Raw genomic sequence first — 22,215 nt, 5'->3', positions numbered from 1 at the left:
GAATCATACCTTTGGATTCCTTGTTGATCTTGTTGTCTTGGAGCTTCTAGAGTCACAATTGTCACTCCTCTAATGGCTTACAAACACCAAATAGCAAGGAGGATGATTTGGGAGAGAGGAGAGGGGAGGAATTCGGCCAGAGTCTCTCTACTTTAGATGGATACCGAATTCTCTATCCCATAGGGTCTATTTATACTTGTAGACTCCTTAAGGGTTACAGCTTAAACCCTAATTGGATAACTTAGACTTTAAGTTAATCCATATCCTTACCTTAGATACCCTTTGGACGATTTTGGCTTATCCAAGCCCTAGAAATCGTCCAACCTATCTTCCATAAGGATTTATAGTCTAAAGTGTAACTACATACTCCCTAGGCTATCCTATGATCCATACCTCACCATAACATCAACTGCCAAACGGCCCCCATTGGTTCCAGTTAACTACTTCATGAATACAATCACATGCAACATAACTTAAATAATCTTAGATTAAAAGATTTAACCCGACAACGGTTGGACTCAGACAAGAACTGCGTAATATGACCAAATCCTTCACTCTAAAATTATTTAACCCATGCATCATGTGACTTAATGCATTCAACTAATAGTTCATTCACACCTGAAAGAGTCATACAAATATTAGCAAGAAAACTCTATTGGAAATAAGGCATCATACATCAGGAAATCCTATCATGCAACTCCTGAAGATCCCTAGCCTACCAGTAGCATGTTGTTCTAACATAAACATAATATCAAATAATAGTGTGGGTAACTTAGGGTATACTCACTTGCTCCGGCTGATCTTACACATCGCATCCTTCCTTGGTTATTTTGAAAACCATTAAAAAAATTGTAGTTCCCTAGTTTTAGTCTGGATTCACACGAATGTTCATCCAGTTCTCTCAAACCAAGGCTCTCTCCAAAAATCAAAGAAATTTAAAATTTTCAAAATTAACAATTAACCAACATTGTTTACAGAAAGAGTCATTATTTCAAAAGTATTATTTCAAAATCATAGTTTTTCCAAGACCCAGTAACATAAAACAGGAAGATGTGCACGATCACGCCTTCTCTTTCCCACGATCCTCTGAAGTACCTGAAACCATAAACTAAAATTGTAAGTCAAATCTTAGTGAACTCCTCCAAAGTACCAGCACACCACATAACAAACAAGCATACAAATATGAGCAACCAGCCTGACTAGACCGTCTCACAGGGTTTAAATCCTATCCGGATCTCTCTACAAGCCTTCGACGTAACTGGACCGCCTCGCATGGGCTACAACCTATCTGGACCGCTCTATAGACCGCCGACATAATTAAACCACCTCGCAGGGCCTACAGCCTATCCGGTCGCCCCCAGGTGTCTTGGCGTATAGCACAAAGCAAGACCGCCTCAACTCAACACAATATATCGACATATATAACAGATAAACATAAACACAGAACCAACAAAAACAGATGATCATACAGTTCTACCAATCAGTTATATACTAGCATATCACTATCCTATAACCAGGATTAGAGATGCACAAAACCCGAATCCGATCTGATCCGATCCGGTTTTGCTTACATCATCAAAAAACCGATCTGGTCAAAATCCGATCTGGTTCCAACCAAAATCCGAATCCGATTTGAAACCGATTTAAACCATTTAATGAGTTTTAAGCAGATTTTGGGGCAGATTGGATCCGGTTTTTAGTGAATCCGGTTTACGATCCGGTATCAAATCCGATTTGGAATATAGGATTACGATCCGACCGAAATCTGGTTTTAAATCCGATCCGATTCGATTTGGTCAAAACCGATTTTGACCCAATTCGGTTTCGAATTGGATCCGATTTTGAATAGTGAAACCGGTTTTTGTGTGCATCTCTACCCTGGATACATAATCTAGTAGATCGATATTAATGCATTCGACCCACAGTCAGAAAAACTCACCTGTCTAAATGCACTTTTAATAAATTTATTGACATTTTAAAATTTCAAAATTTTTTAAAGGAAAATCGAAATTCGCTTCACCGAACGTTTACCCTCACAAATTCACACTCAGAAAAACTAGGGTTTAGGTTTCAACTATAGGGGCATTTGAATTTTGAGCTTTGGCTCAAAGCTCCCTTCGACCCAACATAAACCCTAGGCAATCGTAAAGGGAAGCACTTGAAGGGAAAAAAATCATGAAATGATGATAGGAGCTCTAGCTTCAATGACATTTTGCAAATCGAAACAGCTGAAGAATCTCATCTTCACCCCGTTTCTATATCGCCAATTTCTTCACGAGCCCAGGTACACACTCTCCCGTTGCATCTGATTACGAATCGTCCACAATATTAAGTTTATATCGTTCATCAAAATGCGTGCTTCCAACTCAAATGTGAAGAAACTGTGTTTGATATTGATCAGTTGATAGATATCATGGTACGTAAGGGGGACGATTGAGTATTTTGCTAGTTAGTTAGCTTGGTTATTTCAGTTTTGTTTAAATTACTTGTCTGTTCTTATTCGAATTTAATCAAGATCCAGAGTATTGTAATTGTGTTCATCTGGTTATACCAGCCATGTTCAATTCTCATAAGTATAAAAACATGACTGAATAAGGTTGCTACTCCTATTTCTTTTCGTTTTAGCTCTTCACCATTAGAGGGTTTTTCTGCTAATCTCATAGTATAGTAGTTTTTCTGATGTTATATACAAGGTTCTGCATCATGAACAAGCTGTTATTTCATTACATGGAGCCAAAAGATGCTTCCATGGGGGTGGGGGTATGGTGTGGTATCATTCAGCTCCTATTGACACAGTTCTCAAAGTTATTGAGCCAGCATTGAGCCATGGAACCGAGACTGTAGCTAATGGTTCAGCTGAAACTAAACCAAAGAGGAAAAAGTTAAAGGGGAAAAGAGCAGTTGTAAGATGGCTCAAGTTCTTCAGATTCAAGAAGAAGAAAGATTATGAAAGAATGACATCAGAAGAAAAAATTCTCTTCAAACTGAGAAAGGTAAACTTTGTTTAATGTTTTATACACACATCCAAATTATAAACTCTTCCAACAAATAACAAACATCATTATTATTATTATTAGGCTCGAAAAAAGGAGGAACGATTGGTTGAAGCATTGAAGAAGATCGAACCAAAAGAATCATCAGAAACAACCCACGATCCAGAAATCCTGACACCCGAAGAACACTTTTACTTCTTGAAAATGGGCATAAAAAGCAAGAATTACGTGCCAATTGGAAGAAGGGGAATATATCAAGGTGTGATTCTCAACATGCATTTGCATTGGAAAAAACACGAGACTCTGCAAGTGATTGTGAAGACATTTACACGAGAGGAGGTGAAGGAGATGGCAGTAGAGCTTGCAAGATTGACTGGAGGAATTGTGCTTAAAATTCTGGAAGATGATGAAACCATTATTATGTATAGAGGAAAGAATTATTCACAACCACCTACAGAGATAATGTCCCCTAGGGTTACCCTCCCTAGGAAAAAGGTATATTCTTTTTTTTTTTTTTTTGTGAGTGATCAAAATGGGTCGACCCGACCCGACCCGTTCCAATCCAACCCTATTTGACCTTTTACCTATCTTGCAGGCATTAGACAAATCAAAATACAGAGACGCCCTTCGTGCAGTTAGAAGATACATTCCAAGACTTGAACATGATCTTGAGCTTCTTCATGCAAAGGCTGAAAATGAATCAGAAATTGATCTAAATACACAATTTGATGAACCTCAAGAACATTCAAATCTTCAACTTGAAGCTAAACAAAAGCTGAGAGAACTCGGTAAAAATGATAATAAGTTCAATGAAGATGATGATGATGATGATGATGATTGTGTTAATGGTTCGGAACTTGTTTCGGATTCAGAAGATTTGTCGGATATTTTTGAGACAGATTGTGAAACGGATGAAGAGATTATAAAGAACGAGGATGAAAAACCGCTTTATTTGGATGAATTTGACAAGTTTCAGGTTCAAAGTAAGGTGGATGAAAAAGATTTTGAGGAACATTTAAGGAGGATATCTGCGGGCTCAAAGAAGGAAAAGGATGTGGGGCCCGATTTTGATTTTGATGAGGTTGATCGAGTGGTTCTACGAGCTGCTTCACTTCTGAAGAAACGAAGAAGATGATGGGTTTGGATTATTATGGCATTTTGTGTTTTGGTTGATTAGTTAGATTGCCTTTGTTTCAAGTGTTAACATTGCTATTTAGCCATGAAGTATTTCCATTTTGGTGTTTTACATCTCTAATTGTTTGATTGTATATCATATAGATTGTTAAACATATGAAATGACATAATGTTTTTTTTTAATCATTGACCTCGATTTAAGTTGGTTGGCATCCTAAATGGCGTACATTTGACAAAAAAAAATACCAATATTGTTTGTTTTTTTATTTTTTTTCATAAGTTTGAATGTTAAAGAGTTTGTTTTAAAGAAAGGTAGAAAACCACAAAGCCATTTGAAAGAATAATTTTTTGATTAAAGTTGGTGGTTAACTGAATAAATTTCACACCACTTGGTTTTATAGAAGGGATGATGTACTCAAAGGGTACCTTTAGATATCGTTAGGGTGCAAACGAGCTAAACTACTCGCGAGCTACTCAGGATCGGCTCGTTAAAAGCTCGACTCGAAATCGGTTTTAAACGAGCCGAGCTCGAGCTTAATATTAAGCTCGTTTATTAAACGAGCTCGAGCTCAAACCTATGTCACTAAGCTCGATTAGGCTCGAGAGCCTAAACGAACTTTAATATAATATAATTTATTATTATTTTCATATATTAAAATAAAAACATATTTAGGAAATTATGGATTTCGGGTATTAGTAAACAAGCTTCTTAAAGAGCTTGAGTCGAGCTTAAGCTTATTTAGGCACATCAAACGACAAACGAGCCGAGCTCGAGCCCGAACCAAGCTCGTATAATTCTTTACGAGCCCAAGCCGAGCTCAGTAAAAGAAAACTCGAATCGAGCCGAGCTCGAACTCGAGCCTTGTATAACTTAAACGAGTCCGAGCCGAGCCTGACCAAGCTCAGGCTCGGCTCGGCTCGTTTGCACCCCTAGATATCGTACATATTTAGTCATTTATGTTTTATATATATATATATATATATATATATATATATATATATATATATATATATATATATATATATATATATATATATATATATATATATATATAGTCTCTTATGTTCTTTATTTTGTATACATATGGTAATGAGATCATTACGTTTGATGGCCATATATATGTACCTTTAGATTGTATACACATTTTAGTCACTTATGTTTTTGCTTTTGTACACATATGACCATCAAGCGTATTGGTTATATATGTACAAAATAAAAAAACATAAGGGATTAAATATATAAAAAAAAATAAATAAATAAATAATTAAATGTGTACACAATCTAAACTATGTTACCTTTGAGTACATTATCCATTTATAGAATTCAAAGTTTAGGGTACGTATCCATTAGGTTGCTGTCATTTTTCTTTTCTTTTTCATTCATTTAATATATACATGTAAATTGGAGGTCACCAAAAATCCATCTGTAAATTCAAAAAAATATACACAACAGGTTTGAATTCTATAAAACCGAGTGGTGTGAAATTTATTAGTTAATTGGAGATGAGCAAAAATCGAACTATTAATGCAAAAAAAAAAAAAAAAAAAAAAAAAATGAAAATTGGCGCTGCAGTTTATAACCAAACCACAAAAAAAACAAATGCTGCCGATATCACCTTCGTTTCAATGGTTAAAAATAAAAAATAAAAAATTTTTAAAAAAATTAAACAAAAAAACTTTTAGTGGTTAAACAAAAGAACAAACAAAAAAACTATAGTGGTTTTTATGGAATTCAGCTCCTTTTTATATTTTAAATGTAAATAATCTAATTTTTTTTGTAGAACCAGCCTTCAATCATCACCTCCGTCCACCACCAACACCGTAAAACAAGAAATCAGAATCGAACCCTATATAATAATAATAATAATAATAATAATAATAATAATAATAATAATAATAGTAATAGTAATAACTAATAAGGCTATGTCATGCCATATTAGCGTATGTTTTGAGCTATTTTAGGTTGTGACAAACAAAAAAAATAGCTTATAACTTTCTAAGAGGCTATTCAGACTAACATTTCAATGAACTTACCGAACTTTTTCAAATTCTTCCAAATATATCCTTTATTAACTATTAAAAGAAACTCAATACTCTACATTCTACAAGGTTTTTTTATGTCATTTTACAAGTCCCTGAATGGCTTCTTGATCTAACAATACAAGTTCCATATACAAGGAGTACATATACTACCTTTCTCCAATTCTCGTATTTTTCTTATTAACCTCAAAATCAAAATAATGCTGTTGAGCTGCCTGTTATGGATCAAGACATCAACAATTTTCATATGCATCCCCTTCCTTCGGCAAAACTTGACATCAAAATTAAGCAGCATCAATCATCAAAGATCATTACTTCTAAAAACCAGTATCATCATCTTCATCAACATCCTCGGTTTTGTATAGAATTTGAACTTCTATTTTGTACATCTACATGTTTTTGTTCCTACTAACAAAAAAAATATACATACACTAAATAACAAGATCCAAGTGACTAATGAGAAATACAAACAGAATTTCAACTCACTTTCTATGCTTCAACTGTAGCTACTTCTACTATTTCTGCTCTTTTGTTTCTATCTCTCTCACATTATTAACAGCAACTTGGATTTTTGTTGACAAAACTTCCGTCTGCTGCTCAATTTCTCCTAAAAGCATGCATAGATGCTCCCTGTAAAACTTAATTAATCCATCTTGATGCTTCAACTCTGCAGTCAATCCTTGAATTCTCCTTTCTTTACAATCCTACCAAGTAAATTGCAACCAATAAGATTATAAGAACCCTTAGACATGACATCACAGAAATGACAAACTTACCCCTTCGTTGACAGAAAGACAAGTTGACAAAACTAATGGATGAGTATGGTCTTTTTCGAATTTAGTCACAACCCATTTCCCAAATTTATTTACTCTCACAAGCATCATTGCATTGCAACCTTGTCTTGAACTCGTATGTTGTTTCCTTATATGCCCAAATTGATTCTTGGATTTTGTATAATAACCTTCTTTGTTACAAGAAAGCCTGCGAGATATAATTTTTTTATCAACTTCTGAACGACGACACTGATCGATACGCATTTTGAATCCTGTATGTCGTGCATATTCATCATAGAATTTCTTAGCAGCATCCTCGGATTCAAACTCCATACCCACACAAGGTTCTTCAACACCCCTTTCTTCACATGAAACATCACTAGTACTACCATCAGCTGCTATATTCACATCCACTGTCACCGGAAAATATGCATTTTAAACTATATGATTACATTTGATTATATGATATTCTTCAAGTTGCTGTAATCAATTTTAAAATAGGGCCGATTAATCAATTATGCATTCCTCACATGACTAAGTAAGAACATTATCGATGCACAGCAACTCCGGGATCAAATTGGGGGTTATACACTTTAGTTAGATATAATTATCATGTTCGGAAGATTGGTTGCGTTGAAGAGTGGATTAACATAGGTCCATTTATGCATGTTATATAGAATGACGGCGATTAATCAATACTGAAGTAGGGTGTTAGGGTAAAAGGTTAATGTGAAGTGAAACACTTGAAATTAGTAATAGAAAGTGATTAAGTTTACCTAATTCCAGTGTATCTTGTGATGAATCTCCGATACGAGCGCCGATCATCGCCTTGTAGAGACAAATTCACAGTGACAAAAACTAAACTGCCCTGAGGAAGCAGAGAGAAGGCCGACAGAGGATTTCGCTTTGTTTTATTTTCTTGATAAACCTTTTGTTACCGTAAATGTTTTTTTTTTTTTTTTTTGAGAAAAATTAAAAACTTAACCAAATACACTAATTATTGTGTGAAGAAAAAAAAAAAAAAAACCCTAAAATCACATATGGTACGATCTATTTGTAATTTTGCCATTTCATCTGTAAACATACAAGTAGCTAAAGCATAAACATATTTTAGCAACTTGTACGTTCGCAAGTGAGTTTTTTTCGTTGTATGTATAACCCCTTTCCAGCCTAAAATCGTAGATGTATTATGTCTATTTGCGATTTCTTCTATATTCACCTGCGATTCTGTGTCTGTGTGTGTTTTTTACTACGAAATTGATAGGGTTTAACTACGAAACAACCTTATTATATATAAAAAAAAGTTAAAAATTATCATTTTTGTTGTTATTTTTTTGGAAAAATTGTTTAAAACCTCTCTAAAAAAATGAATAAATATTTGGTTTGCGTTGTAACTGGTGGAAGGTGGAAACAAAGAGTTTCTCTAAAAAAAGATAGTGAAAAATAAAGAAAAAAAACCATTTATACAAAATAGTTACGAAATCACAGATAGAATGTACAAAATCACAGATGGACTGTTCCATCTGCAAACGTACAAATGCCTAAAGTGTGGATGTGCTTTAGGCACTTGTACGTTCGTAAATGGAAATGCGAAATCACAGATGGACTTAGTCCATCAGCGATTTTAAGGGCTAATTTTGTAATTTGAGTTTTTTTTTTTTTTTTTTTTTTTTTGCTATTTTCCACAAAATAATTAATGTATTTGGTTAAATTTGTAATTTTCTCATGTTTTTTTTATAAGATTTCAAATTGTAATTTTTTAGAAAATGGATTATATTTTTTAATTTTTATTCGAGAAACTATTATATTAATTCTGTGAAAGCCATTACATTTTCAATTTCTAACAAAAATTATTTATGGTGTATTTATATCTAATTAACATGTCATTATTAAATTATTAAATGTGAATATATATATATATATATATATATATATATATATATATATATATATATATATATATATCCATTTTCCTATTCTAATAAATGAATAAATTTATTCTCCTATTGATAATATCATAATATTAGAAATCCTCATTAATATTATATATCACCTATCATGACATATATCAACCTAATAATTTTCTATTTAAATTTTAAAAATTTAAATTTTACACTCTAATTACATATAATTACTAGGTGTGAGACCCATGTATTACATGAGTTAATTTAAATAAAAAGGTTAAATAATGAATTATTATAATGGAAATGTTTTTTATCTTTTAAATTTAAACAAATAATTTAAATAAATAAAAGAAAATAATGAGCTTTAATTTTGGAAATTTTGAAATTAAATGTTAATTCATTAATGAAATTGATATTCATTTATTACTATATTTATTAATATTATTACATTAAAATATTATATGAAATTTAATAAATAAAAAAAATAAATAAAATAAAAATAAATAAAAAAAAACTCATAAAATGATACGTGGAAAAAAAAATTCAAAATAACCACAAAATAACATTTGGCAAATTGAATGACCGTGTGACAAGTGGCAAAAAAATCTTCATTTTTAGAGAGGATTAATTGATTATTCATTTCAAATTTTAAATTTTAAATTTTACACTTTAATTACATTAAATTAATAACATTAGAATAAAAAATAAAATAAAATAAATATATATTATAAGATGATGTAAATTTATGTATTTATTTAAATCAACAATCACAATTTTTTATAACTGAAAAAATATCTGTTAATTAATAATTCTTTTAAAATACTTTTTTTTGAAATACTTGATTAATAATTTTGAATTTCTACTAAGAAAATTTAATTAATTTTATAACCGTGGTTCTCACGGGTTATTAACTTATATATATATATATATATATATATATATATATATATATATATATATATATCCTAGTAGTGGTGTCGTAAAGTGCCCAAAGTTTGTTCGGTTCATTATTGGTAATATTGAACTCACGGTGCTTTGTGTTCAAAAATCCATAAAGGCATTAAATAAACTCCAAAAATTGTAAAAATTTGTATTCTCGTTCTAACAGAGGGTATAAGTGTCTAGAACTTTTATTGAGAATTTTGAAGGAAATTTGTTATTAATTTGCAATTTAAGTCTAAATAATAAGAAAAATTCAAAGTAAATAGTAAATAGTTGCAAAATTTCACAAATTAATTTGTACAGGTTATAATAATGTTCCCAAAGCTGGGGAAAATATTGGTTTGTGCATTTGAGTTATAAGACCCGGTTTTGTAAATTCATGCTCTAATTCAACGAAAAATTTGAATAAAATTTCAAACAGTGACCAAATTGTATGAAAATTTAGGTGACATCCATATTTTGTACATAAATCAATTCTATAATTTTTCAGATTTTTATCTCATCTATAACTATTTATTTTGAATTTTTGGGCATTAAATCCTTATTTTTGTAGAAAAATAAAGAATTTGTTCTAGCGCGCTTGGGGTTTTACAAAACATCCATTAAAACCATAAGCTTACATAAAACAATTTAGCTAAAAATTATTTTAGATCTAAATAGGGGGGGGGGGGGGGGGTATTCAACCCCAACAAGTTTAGAAATGTAGCACTAACTAGTGCATGAGTTCCAACTGTAGTTGAAAGTTCAACAATTTTTGTAAAAACTTCTATAGCTAGAAGTTCCAAATGTAGCTGGAAGTTCAACAATTTTGGCGTCTTTTAATGAGAGTCCTCCTCCAACTGAACTAAGAAGAGAAAGTTCTTTAATTTATTTTGATATTGATGATCTTGGATCTTCTCCTTCATCTGCTTCAGTCCCGGTCCCACAAGCACAAGAAATTCCACCTTCTATTGTTCATGTTCCTATTTTGTTAAATGAAAATTAGGCAAAATTTGATTTAACTTCAACTCTAGTGCCACCTTCTTCTCAAGCTCCTTCAAGTGGTGGTAACTTGCTTTATATGCTTTTTGAGTTATCAGTTGATGCGTCTGGTAACAATCCACAAATCTCACTTTTGGCACAACTCCTCCTCCATCTTAAATTAACAACTGTCCACAAACATTCTTGAAGGGTATTATTGTCAGTTGTTGTTTACAGGAGCTTAATTGTAATGCTGGTTTTCTTATCAGTCAAAATTTCTATGTGAATGATTCCTTCCATCTTTCCTCTTGATATATCATAATATTGGTTTTTATCTTCTACGTAATTGCCAATTCCATACCATGTTGTACTTTTGCTTACAAATTCATGTTCCATATTTGTAGGGTATCTGACCCATTCACTGTGATCCATGCTGACATGATTCTTTTCCAAAATATCATTCAAACACTTTACCCATTTTATATGATATACTTTAAGATGTGAAACAAGAAACTTAAAGCATCTCTACTAATGTATTTATTATAATTTTTTACTATTTGTTTTATTTCCAAATCAGATTTTAAAAGTAAAATATATAATGTATGAATAAATAAAAACATATTGTAATTTCTAACTTTTACGAAATGTGAGGCATAACAATTATTGTATTATATACAATTTAATTGTTGCATATTTTCATAAAAAAATATTAATCTATGAGTTGAATATATAAATTATTAAACAATTTAAATAATATACTTATTTTTATAATTTTAAATGAAAAGAGTAGGCAAAGATCTTGTGAGGCCTTGTTTAATGATATTGAAAAGCTTGTTGTTGGATACGTTATGTTGGCATGCATATAACATGCATATGTGTATATTTATTCATATACATATGCATATGTGTATATTTATTCATATACATATACATATGCGTATATTTATTGATGCGACATCCGCTCTGACCACCTGCTCTAGGAGAGTGCTTCTGCGCCGGAGACAGATTTGTGAGGTCACAACATACAAGGTCGTTAGAGCCACCCCAAGGGCTGTGCCCAAAGAAGAAAGAGTGTTCCATATGATCCTTGACGAATGTCATGAAGAAGGGCATGTTGCTAAGGATTGCACAAAGAAGAAAAAGGCGACAAGGCCCAACATTCCACCAAAACCAAAGGCAAGAGCGTTTCATTCGAAGAAACATCAAAGTTACGGTTATTACTTAGGATGAAGAGATAACGTATGGAGTCATCATGTGAGTCTTGTTTCGTTGATGATTCCGGGACGTAATCATCCTAACGGGGGAGATAATTGTAACGCCCGTAGATCCGTGCTACTCAATTTAAAGATAATAGGGGTTGGAAACGACTTTTAGACAAAAGATTATTTAGAATAAATAATATTAACCAAGTAGTAGAATATGTACCAAGGGTTTCGTACATATAAATAGCACCGAAATCCGAGTTATTACGAAGAAGTTATGACCCGTCGAAGTTTCGCGACGGAACCGGTACGGCACCGGGAAGACGTAAATAGAGAATTTATGATAGAACAACTTTTAGCCTTAGTGATCTAAATGAAAGTCATAGAATATGTTAACCTGAGAGCGTCCATAAAAAGAACGCTCAAATCTGACTTCGTATGAGGAAATTATGATTTTTCTAATATTTGGCTTACAGTGCACGGCCCGAAACTCGAATTTTAGTTCGAGCAGTTTTTGGCTTACGCGACCTAAATGAGAGTCGAATATCTCATTAATAGGAAATCAACAGTAAAAGACAGACAGAAACGGAGTCCATATGAAGGAGTTACGAATTTTTCGGGTCATTTAATAGTCTAATCTCTTCCTACTGTTAAATTTAAGATCGGTCAAGAATTAGCCGACAAATTCAAAATGAAAGTTGTAGATCTTATTTTTACCTATGCGTGGATATAAAGAACGTCGAAAACAGAGCTCGTATGCGAAATTTATGACTTTTTGAAAATCGGTTGATTTCCATCATGTGTGCGATGCCACGTGTCAGCACCCAGCTGGCCACAAAGTGGGCATCAAATGGCCACGACGTGGGAGCCTATTCATCCTCCTATAAATAGAGACATCCTCTCCTTCATTCTTCACACCTTAACCCTTCATTCATCTCTCTATACTCTCTCTCTCTCTCTACGCCCCGAAACCCCCCGAAAAGCCTAGGGAACCCCCCTAGCACGAGGCGGAAGCCCCGGAGTGCCCGACGGCCCCGAGAAGAAGAGCCTTTCGCTCAGAAACGCTGCTCCAGTGAAGCCCGGTTTTGATAAAAACCCGTTGTAAGTGAACTACGCCTAACCTATCTTTAGTATAGCTTATGTTTTAATATAGTAATGTTATTAGGAACTTATAATAAGTACTTGGGCTATTATTGTGGGTTATATAAGTATTGTTTAACGCTTATATAATAGTAATAATAGCTATACTATTAATTAGTCTTGGTGAATATTAAACTAAACCCTAGTTTTAATGATACTAGGTTTTTGTCGAAGGAAATTGTTTTAAGAAGTAACGAAGCGTTGTCTAAATTCAGAATCACCACCTTATCAGGTGATTGCATAGTTACTTTCATCTTACACATAGATATGAAGTATTTTATATAAGTTACGTGTTATGTGTGCATATTATCTGTATAGTTGCTATCTATGTTTGATGAACGATTTTATACATGTTTTAAATGATTTAAACTATATATGTATTTTATATCTACAAAATGTGTTGGGTAAAACATGGATAGATGTAATAGTTGTTGTGTGACCAAATAAAATAATGAGAGGCCTCGTTATAGATTTTATTGATGATCCAGTCATCTAGCAGAGTATAGATGACGATCACGGACTATTCTAGACAGTCCAGTGGAATGCTAGCAGACTCGCAACATGTAGGTGTTTATTTGAATTGTGTGCTCACCAGCAATACTCCATCCCCCACATGGTTTCCTTATTTGACATGAATTGATGAGGAACCCCCGAAGAATGTGTTGTCACCCCGATGAAAGTCCTTAGACTAGGTCCCTTGTGTTAGATGCTTTAGGGACGTAAAGTAAGGATAACGGGAACGGGTAATCGGGTTTGTTTGGTTTGATAAACTTAATAAACTTATTTATTGTGGGTTGAAAACTCTATGTACTCACCAGGCTTCCCAACCTGACCCACTAAGTTTATTTATATCACATGTGTTGATATGAAGTCACATTACACTGAGAGATTAAGGAGATATAAATCACTAGTGATAATGAATGTAAGTTATGTTTATGCTTGTGTTTCCGTATTGACGATGACATCCCAAATATTTTAAAATGAATAAAAATACTTTTCTTCGGAAATGCTTTGATAACGTATTTATCATGTTTTACTGGGAACAAATTCCACAACATTTTTATTAAAAGAGGTACTCTGATTTTTATAAAGCATAAAAAAAAATCGGTCTTTTCTAGCCGTGAAAATGGGGATGTCACATTGGGAGAGTGCTTCTGCACCGGAGACGGATCTGCGAGGTCACACTGAAAAGAGGTCGTCAACCGTTTCCCAGGATGAGCTCCCGGGAAGATGCTCTGATGGTCAAGTTAGTTAGGTGCTCTAGGGTTTTGGTGTATATTACTTGGAGAAGACTGATTACCTATCAGGGTTTTGATGGTAGCCTTTTATATTAGGTGCTCCTGATCATCCGTACGGGACAGGATCGTCAGAGCCGACAGGATCAAGAGCGCTGATAGGAGGATCATGCTCCTCTATCTGTCATAGCACTGTGATTGGTTCTGGTAGTAATGACCTGAACATTTGCTTTGTATCTTGACCGTTACATTTGTCTCGGAGCGGAAGACACCCCAAGCGAGGCGAGCCTTTCTACGGGAGCGCCCTGCTCTCAGGGGCGCTGGCGTGTAACATCCTAAAAATACAAACCAAAAATTTTCATTTTAAGTTTAATAATTATAAAACCATTCGTCTGAAAACAACCATAGCATCAAATCATATCAAAACCATAGTATCAATAGTCAAAACATATCATGATAAAACAATGTCAGAGTATAAATCCCAAAAATCTCATGTGCGGAAAATCGTGTCTGATACGTTGCTATCGTGTCGTCTCCTTTCCCTTTGAAGAGGAAGTCCCTGAAACCAAAAATGAAAACCGTAAGCACAAAGCTTAGTGAGTTCCCCCATCATACCACATACACATAATGCCTATCCTTCGGTATCTGTCTAGCATAACTAGGGTTGGACTCCTCTTCAGTATCTTCCAACCGGTAACCGGGAGCTAGGCTCCCCTCGGTATCTTTCATCCGGTAACCGAGAACTATTTCACCTCGTACCACTACCACATAAAAACATAACATGAACATACTGCTAGGCATGCATGGGTACTGTCTACTCATTCAGTATCTTTCAACCGGTATCTGGGGACTATTTCACCCTTCCTACCACTAACACATAATATCATATCATCCTAGCACATAAAAGCATATCAGATAGTGGCTTACCAGACAATTATCACAAATACAATCATCTCAATCATAAGCACCTACTGGTGGGCCGGCATTGGTGCCTTAGACCCACCTCTACTGGAAGGTAACTCATCTCAATGGCATGAAGTCGTTGAACTGTACTTGGTGTTGGGATCAACTCTCCTCAAACTCCTACACATAAAATCTCTTTTAATTACTCTTTTAAACTTATAACCCTTAAGGGTCAACACTGGTTAATGGTCAAGTCAAAGGTCAACACTCTGGTTAAAGTCAACCTTCTGGTCCAAGTCAACATTATGGTTGATTCAGCTCGCTGAGTTGGCCTGTCAACTCGTCGAGTTCCATGATTCAAAGAATCTTGAACTCGCGATCTAACTCGTCGAGTTACCCTCTAACTCGTCGAGTTTCTCCTTATGACAGAATCGAGACTTTCCGTTTGAACTCGTCGATTCCTTCCATGAACTCGTCGAGTTCCCCTTCATACAAGACAGGGCATTTCATTCGCAACTCGCCGAATTCTTCCTTGAACTCGTCAAGTTTTACTTCATAGATGTTGAGACATTTTCCATCAACTCGCCGAGTTCATCCTTACACTCGTCGAGTTCTTTGATCTTCAAGTCCATAAACACGTCCAACTTGCTGAGTCATCTTCTAGACTCAACAAGTTTGCTCGATAACAGAAAAGGTTGGGGAACCATGACCCAACTCGTCGAGTCGTATGAGCGACTCGACGATTCCCCCATAGTTTAAACCCATATAGTCTATTTTAGTCGGGCTTAATGCATCCAAAATGTAGATATGGCCTCATAGGGTCGATATAATACGTAAAGTTACGAACTTTACGTTCATGTATGGGTTATTTAACTCAAAAGACCCTAAAATGAGTTTCACAAGTTTCATGGGTCTCCCATGGCTATAAAGTTAGCACCTTTATGCCATGGAGTCCCTCAAAATTCCCAGATCTGAAGTCAATACCCCAAAACATGATTGCATCCATGAAGGGTTCCAAAATATGCCCCTGAAAGCCCTAAACTATTCCATGAAGACATCTAGCAAATGAATAGTCAAGGTGTAGACTTTATACCTCAAATGAACTGGAAATGGAGCACAAACTCTGGAACTACTTGATTCCTCTTGAACCCCCAAGCTTCCTCTTCCTTCTCAAGCTTCAAAATCACCAATAACACACAACAATGGCTCAAGAACACTCACAATGGGTTAGGGTTTCGAATTAGGGTTTTCTGGACTAATGGAGGCGATGAGGTAGGCCAAAATGGGTTGTTAAGGTCTTTAAATAGGGTGTAAACCCTAAGAATTAGGGTTTCACTCTCGCAGTCCTATTCTTCGATTTGTGGCTCCTCGACTTGTCGAATAGACTTCAAATCCTGCGTCCAAAAATGTTTTGTTCCTACTCGACGAGTTTGGGGCCTCCAACTAGTCGAGTCCCCTTGCAAAAATGAATAATTATTATTTAAATACATACCAGGAATCGGGCGTTACATGGCGGGCGCTAAGCTTCGTCGGGTCGGTCCTGTCAGGCGACCTATGCCTTGAGGCGTTCTGTCATGGTCGGATACAATTCCTTTCATGCTTGCTAGGGCACGTTATCAAGTCCCCTAGTCCAGTAGCCATAGCGTTACTACGCTAGCGACACTGTTTTGGACTCAACTACTATGTTCACGTGTCCGTTTCTGGTTTATCCGTTGCTTCGATTTTAATGGCGATGTGACTGCTCATCATGGTTGTCAGTTACGTCGTCATGTTAGGGATTTTTAATATCCCACCTTTCCCTTTCTTTATAAGGACGCTTAACACCTCCTTTTCACGCTATCTTTCCTCTCTTTCTTTTCTTCTTCTAGGGTTATTCTTAACCATTTTCTCATGGCCAGTCAACTTGGTGCACCCCCTTCTAAGGTCGATTTCAAACTTCTTGGAGATGCGTACGGCCTTTCACTGGCGGACGGTGTTGAGTTCCCGTTGCTTGTTGCCATGATTCTGTCCCCCCCCCCCCCCCACCGGGTAAGGTGCGGGTCTACTTAAAGACTCTTAACGCTGGTTTACGTCTTCCTCTTTCAGACTTTCAAGAGGAAGTTTTGCAGAAACTTCGGGTGCAGTGTTCTGATGCGCACTCCTAACATCGTAAATAAAATGTTGGCGTTTGAGATGATTTGTTACAGGGATGTGCTTCGGGCCAGAACCAACCCGAACCCGAAATCCGAATTGGATGAAAAATGGGAACCAAAACCCGGACCGGTTATACTAATACGGACCGGTGCGGTTCAGGTAATACGAGTTTCAGTTCGGTTATTAACCCGAAAGGACCGAAATAACCCAAATAAACATTTACACTATGTTTTTAAACCGAATAACCCAAATAAACTGAAATAACCTAAATAAACCGAAATGGCCAAAATAACCAAAATAAGGAAATTCTATATCTAGTTCAATATATATATATATATATATATATATATATATATATATATATATATATATATATATATAAATTTAATATATATTTTTTTCTTAAACTAAATATATAATTTCTTTATTTGGGTTATTCAGGCCATTTCGGTTTATTTGAGTTATTCGAGTCTTTCCGGTTTATTTGGGTTGTTCGGTTCAAGTGACTATTCATTTTCCGAGTCGGTCTTTTTGGCCCGATTAAACTTTTATTTGGGTAACCCGTACCGAATAACCCGAAACCCGAATTGAGAAAAAATAGATACCTGAGAACCGACCCAAATAACTTATTCGGTCCTAATTCGGGTCAGTCCAGTCCGGGTTTCGGTTTCAGTTTGGGTATTCGGTCCAAACGCACATCCCTAATTTGTCATGCTAATGGCTTGCTCCCAGATTATTTCGTTTTAAAGTATTTCTTCAGGTTCTGCTGTACCGGCGATAAGTGTACTTTTCCTGTTCGACCGGGGGGGGGGGGGGGGGGGGGGGACATACCTTGCTCCCTGACGGAAGAACTCCCAAGAATTTGCAAGACAAATGGTTGTGGGTCAACCAAGGTTTGGCGAGTACTGGTCGGTATCGGGTGAATACCTTTGTCGACGTCACTCCTAAGCTATTTCCTCATAATCAAGCCGTCGTCGATCTTTTGAAAGGAATCCAGGTTGTCCATGAGGAGTACTTTGAAGCACTGCTTACTGGCGTGGGGATGAGTCCCTCCTGGAGATAACAGGGGAAAATGTCGATCTTTTTCACTATCGTTGACGGTAGGTGCTTTTTTATGTACATTCTCCTTTTCCTTCTTTACATTTCCCTCTTTTTTTACCAAGGAAAGTAACATATTAGTTTTGTACTTGGTGACATGCTTTCCTGCCGTGTTGGTGTCTGTACAAGGGTCGAGTCCCCGTTATCTATGGATGAGGTGTTGCGGAAATGCTATCGGGGAAAGCTAGAGCATCAGGAGACTGATTTGGTCGATAATCTCCCTCCTCCCCATCGTGTCGACTGGCTTGCTCTAACCATTGTTACTCCTGTCCCATCTGTGGCAGTAGGGACATCAGTATCGTCCGAGGAGCCTCCTTTGACCGCCCACCCCATTTTAACCGTCGCCCCTCCTATCAGTGCCTACTCCAGCCCCACAGAGGTGGTCGAGGATATCAAAGATGGCATAATCTTAAACATTCGCGAGTGCATGCCAAAAGGAAGGTCATTTTAGCCATTGGAGAGGCTGTTATTGGTGCGCTTAATATTGGTAAGCGAGTTCAGTCGAGGCGTAACTTTACTCGCCTCCTGAATTTGATATCTTCGACGCCGGAAGCGATTATTGTGATTCCTGATGATGACACTCAACAGTCTGAGGGGTGTCAGGGGGCGGCTAAGCAGCCCAAAATTCCTATCTATCTTGTTCTTCAAACTTCTTCTGGTCTTTCTCCCCTTAGGGGTTATGGGGACACTAAGCAACACCAGGCCCCTCCCCGCGACGGGGTCTCTGGAGATTTTCCTAGGTCTTGCGTGTTTTTTCTTACTTAAAATATTATCAATGATTCTCGTTTGTCTGTACGTGCGAACGCAATCGAGTTCGTCCGCCATGCGTTTCCGCCCGCCGCCGTCTCTAATATGGAAGCCATGGGCAGTCCTGCCCTGTCCCACAACATGTCCTATGCTCCTACACAAGTCTTTTTCGAATTTGAAATGGTGTAATGATGTAGTCGGTTGTCACTTCTTGGAACCTCAAACGATCAAATTATTCCCTCTCTATTGGCCTCGTCGTCTTTCTCGTGAGTTTTTTTACTTACATTTTTTGATGTTATTATTGTTGTAAACCCTAATTTATGAGAGGATGTAAAATTGAAGTTTTTGATGAAAAGGGTGTTTTTGACAAAATTGTTCATTAAATGGGCATAGTTTTAAACTTATTTAACAAATGGGGTGATTTAGCAATTTAGTCAAAAGAAAAAGAAAATACCGTGACCTTACTCCATTCTTACCGAGCGACGAAGGCACGCCTCACCAACGTACGCCACACCATCGTCTGCCATCTCCGGCCACACCTCCATCCGGCGACTCCACCTCCGACCACACCAGACGGGGGAGACTCCACCTCCGTCCCTACCTCCAGCCGGCGTTCCTTCTCAGGTTCGATTTTTGAACTTTCATCTTTGATTTCTACCTTTATTAGGTTTATTGATTAAGTTTTTTAAACTCAAAGTCCCTGATTCTTTATCCTTACATAAACTTCCCACAGTTTGGATTTATTTATTGCACCTAGTATTACATTAACTACGAGCCTGCTAATGGAGAAGTAAAGGCAATAGCATGTTCTTGAATTGCTGTTTTGTGTGCATAGCCATTCATAGTATTCCCTGTTCTCAAAGATTCAGAGTAAATTTAACACATGATATGAGTTGCCCGTTCAATAGTTTGCATTCCATATAATGAATGTTTTCATTGCTTTAGTGATAAGTACTTCATTCAACAAGCAACCCTCTGTCTCCATGTAGAAATGTTCATCAATTTCGAATTTTTGAACTTGATTATGTTAGGTTTCTGCTTGCTTCAACATATCAGGTTATTTTCATCTTCTGTTTCTGTTTTCTGAAAATCATACTCATTGATGGTCTTTTTGATCATATGGTGAAATCATAATGAAGGAATAACTTATGTGAAAATTGAGTTTTTCATGATGTTTGTAGGTTGCTTTTTGTATTTCTTCCTATTGAGAGTTTGGAGCTCCACTTATAATACATGTTGCTATGTGTTAAATTTTATTTAATTGGTTACATGAAATGATAAGCCTTGACTGAGCTGTTTGTTTGCTCTTAGCTACATGAAGTGAAAATTAAGGGTATGTTTGGTTGGATGGAATAGAATAATGAAGGAATGGAGTTGGATGATTTGGAATGACAAAGGAATGGAATGGACAAGTTAATTGATTCCCATTATTCCATTCCATTCATTCCCTTATTCCATCATACCAAACACTACCTTAGAAGATGGAATACGTTCGGTTACTCCCTCCATATTTTCAAGAATTGTAAACCAATCCATCAATGTCAGTGTTTATTAATTATCATCGTTACAAATTGTTGATTTTGATAAATAAAATAAAAATCCATTCTTGACTTATAGTGACACTTTTTATACAACTATTTGCCTAATTAAACTTCACAATTTTATGTAACAGGTGTAAAATATGTTCCAATTAAGCCAATTGGAGCATACATTGCGATTGAAACCTGATCTTTTGAGCCTTCCTATCAATGAAGCAATTAAGGGAGAGCTCGAGGCTCTTTTCTTAGATAAGGTCTTTAAATATATATATATATATATATATATATATATATATATATATATATATATATATATATATATATATATTGTTTATGCCTGTTTTATATATATCCTAACACATACAAAAAAACAAACAATTCTTAAATGTTAACAGATTATCAAAGATTTGGGACTTTGCATATCTGTTTATGATATCCAGTCAATTGATGGTGGTTTTATCTTTGCCAATGAGGGTGCTCCAACCTACACAGTATGTCTTAACTTTTAACTTCTATCTCTTAATATTTTTTACTATAAATAATATTTTAATATTATTGACCTTTTTTTGGCAGGTGAAATTCAGGCTGATAATATTTCAACCCTTTGTAGGAGAAATTATATCTGCAAAACTTAAAGAATCTAACGCCGATGGTATACGCTGTAAGTTTCTTTATATATAAACACACACACACACACACACACAGAATGTATTTACTTTTTAAATATAGCATAAAAAATAATTAATAATAATCATGTTTATGTGATAATATGATAATTCGAAATTGCAGTATCAGTTGGATTTTTTGATGATATATACATACCAGTGTTCCTACTGCCAAGTCCTATCACTGCTGAACCTGACTCAGAAAACAAGTGAGTTGTGAATTTTAAATTTTAAAATTTTAAATTTAGGGTTAATTTGTGTCACCTTTTTATATCATTAGGAACCAAGTTAAATGGATATGGAAATATGATGGTGCAGAATATCTTATAGATGGATATGATGAGGTTCAGTATCTTTTAACCGAGTCCAAGAAGTCCTTTTTCATTGTATAATTTTTGAGAGCTTACAATTAATTTTATAAAATATTTGTTGTTTTTATTGCAGATTAGGTTTCGAGTTCATAAGGTTAAGTTTCCTGAAATCCCAAAAGAGCAAAAAGATTCAAAGCCATTTGCACCTATGGTGGTCATTGTAAGTTGCTAAAATATTTGTTCAAGTTTCCATATTCCAAAATTAAAATTTTAGAATTGAATAAATATTGTTGTATTAATTGCAGGGGTCGCTTGTGTGTGAAGCGGGTTTGGGGCCCATTTCGTGGTGGGTCTAGTTCAAATTTCGTCTGTTTTCTGAATGAATATACCGGGCTTAATTAGTACAGAAATTGTCAAACTACTGTTGACTCTCAGCTTAAAAACACATATATATTTTTTTTCAATTTTAATTTCTCATTTTAAGAGCATTTGGGACA

At 35.3% G+C, this 22,215-nt stretch overlaps 3 protein-coding genes across 7 annotated transcripts; 2 read left to right on the top strand and 1 right to left on the bottom strand.

Annotated features, from left to right (window-relative positions):
• Positions 1-2,019: 2,019 nt before the first annotated feature.
• Positions 2,020-4,310, top strand: LOH1 (RNA-binding CRS1 / YhbY (CRM) domain protein). 4 transcript variants are annotated; one of them, XM_078996898.1, is made up of 4 exons: positions 2,020-2,284; positions 2,672-2,993; positions 3,078-3,488; positions 3,589-4,310. In XM_078996898.1, exons 1-4 carry the CDS (start codon positions 2,181-2,183, stop codon positions 4,126-4,128), a joined length of 1,377 nt encoding a protein of 458 aa, XP_078853024.1. In that variant the 5' UTR covers positions 2,020-2,180; the 3' UTR covers positions 4,129-4,310. The 4 variants fall into 4 exon arrangements, with proteins under 4 accessions (XP_078853024.1, XP_078853023.1, XP_078853026.1 ...); XM_078996897.1 differs by having other exon boundaries at positions 2,669-2,993; XM_078996900.1 differs by having other exon boundaries at positions 2,171-2,284; positions 2,694-2,993.
• Positions 4,311-6,175: 1,865 nt separating this feature from the next.
• LOC145048422 (protein FAR-RED ELONGATED HYPOCOTYL 3-like) lies at positions 6,176-7,860 on the bottom strand. 2 transcript variants are annotated; one of them, XM_078996896.1, is made up of 4 exons: positions 7,717-7,860; positions 6,944-7,353; positions 6,654-6,871; positions 6,176-6,575 (listed from the first exon to the last, which is right to left on the bottom strand). In XM_078996896.1, exons 1-3 carry the CDS (start codon positions 7,763-7,765, stop codon positions 6,683-6,685), a joined length of 648 nt encoding a protein of 215 aa, XP_078853022.1. In that variant the 5' UTR covers positions 7,766-7,860; the 3' UTR covers positions 6,176-6,575; positions 6,654-6,682. The 2 variants fall into 2 exon arrangements, with proteins under 2 accessions (XP_078853022.1, XP_078853021.1); XM_078996895.1 differs by having other exon boundaries at positions 6,176-6,572.
• An 11,784-nt stretch (positions 7,861-19,644) lies between these two features.
• Positions 19,645-22,215, top strand: LOC144998498 (RNA polymerase Rpb7 N-terminal domain-containing protein). Its single transcript, XM_078958245.1, has 8 exons — positions 19,645-19,828; positions 20,877-20,996; positions 21,138-21,233; positions 21,316-21,403; positions 21,532-21,616; positions 21,688-21,751; positions 21,852-21,938; positions 22,024-22,215. The coding sequence occupies exons 2-8, from the start codon at positions 20,886-20,888 to the stop codon at positions 22,072-22,074; spliced, it is 582 nt and encodes a 193-aa protein (XP_078814371.1). The 5' UTR covers positions 19,645-19,828; positions 20,877-20,885; the 3' UTR covers positions 22,075-22,215.

The sequence above is a fragment of the Lactuca saligna genome, chromosome 5 (assembly GCF_052625555.1).
Source record: "Lactuca saligna cultivar CGN05327 chromosome 5, ASM5262555v1, whole genome shotgun sequence".
NCBI classification, from domain to species: Eukaryota; Viridiplantae; Streptophyta; class Magnoliopsida; order Asterales; family Asteraceae; genus Lactuca; species Lactuca saligna.
This window is presented reverse-complemented; position numbering and strand designations above follow the sequence as displayed.

Coding starts and splice junctions, on each gene's coding strand:
- LOH1 (XM_078996897.1), top strand. CDS start 2,181: ATGATGATAGGAGCTCTAGCTTCAATGACATTTTGCAAATCGAAACAG. Junction 2,994..3,077: donor TTCTCTTCAAACTGAGAAAG/GTAAACTTTGTT, acceptor TATTATTATTAG/GCTCGAAAAAAGGAGGAACG. Junction 3,489..3,588: donor TTACCCTCCCTAGGAAAAAG/GTATATTCTTTT, acceptor CCTATCTTGCAG/GCATTAGACAAATCAAAATA.
- LOC145048422 (XM_078996896.1), bottom strand. CDS start 7,765: ATGATCGGCGCTCGTATCGGAGATTCATCACAAGATACACTGGAATTA. Junction 7,354..7,716: donor ACAAGATACACTGGAATTAG/GTAAACTTAATC, acceptor TTCCGGTGACAG/TGGATGTGAATATAGCAGCT. Junction 6,872..6,943: donor GTCTTTCTGTCAACGAAGGG/GTAAGTTTGTCA, acceptor TTTACTTGGTAG/GATTGTAAAGAAAGGAGAAT.
- LOC144998498 (XM_078958245.1), top strand. CDS start 20,886: ATGTTCCAATTAAGCCAATTGGAGCATACATTGCGATTGAAACCTGAT. Junction 21,617..21,687: donor GAACCTGACTCAGAAAACAA/GTGAGTTGTGAA, acceptor TTATATCATTAG/GAACCAAGTTAAATGGATAT. Junction 21,752..21,851: donor TTATAGATGGATATGATGAG/GTTCAGTATCTT, acceptor TTTTTATTGCAG/ATTAGGTTTCGAGTTCATAA.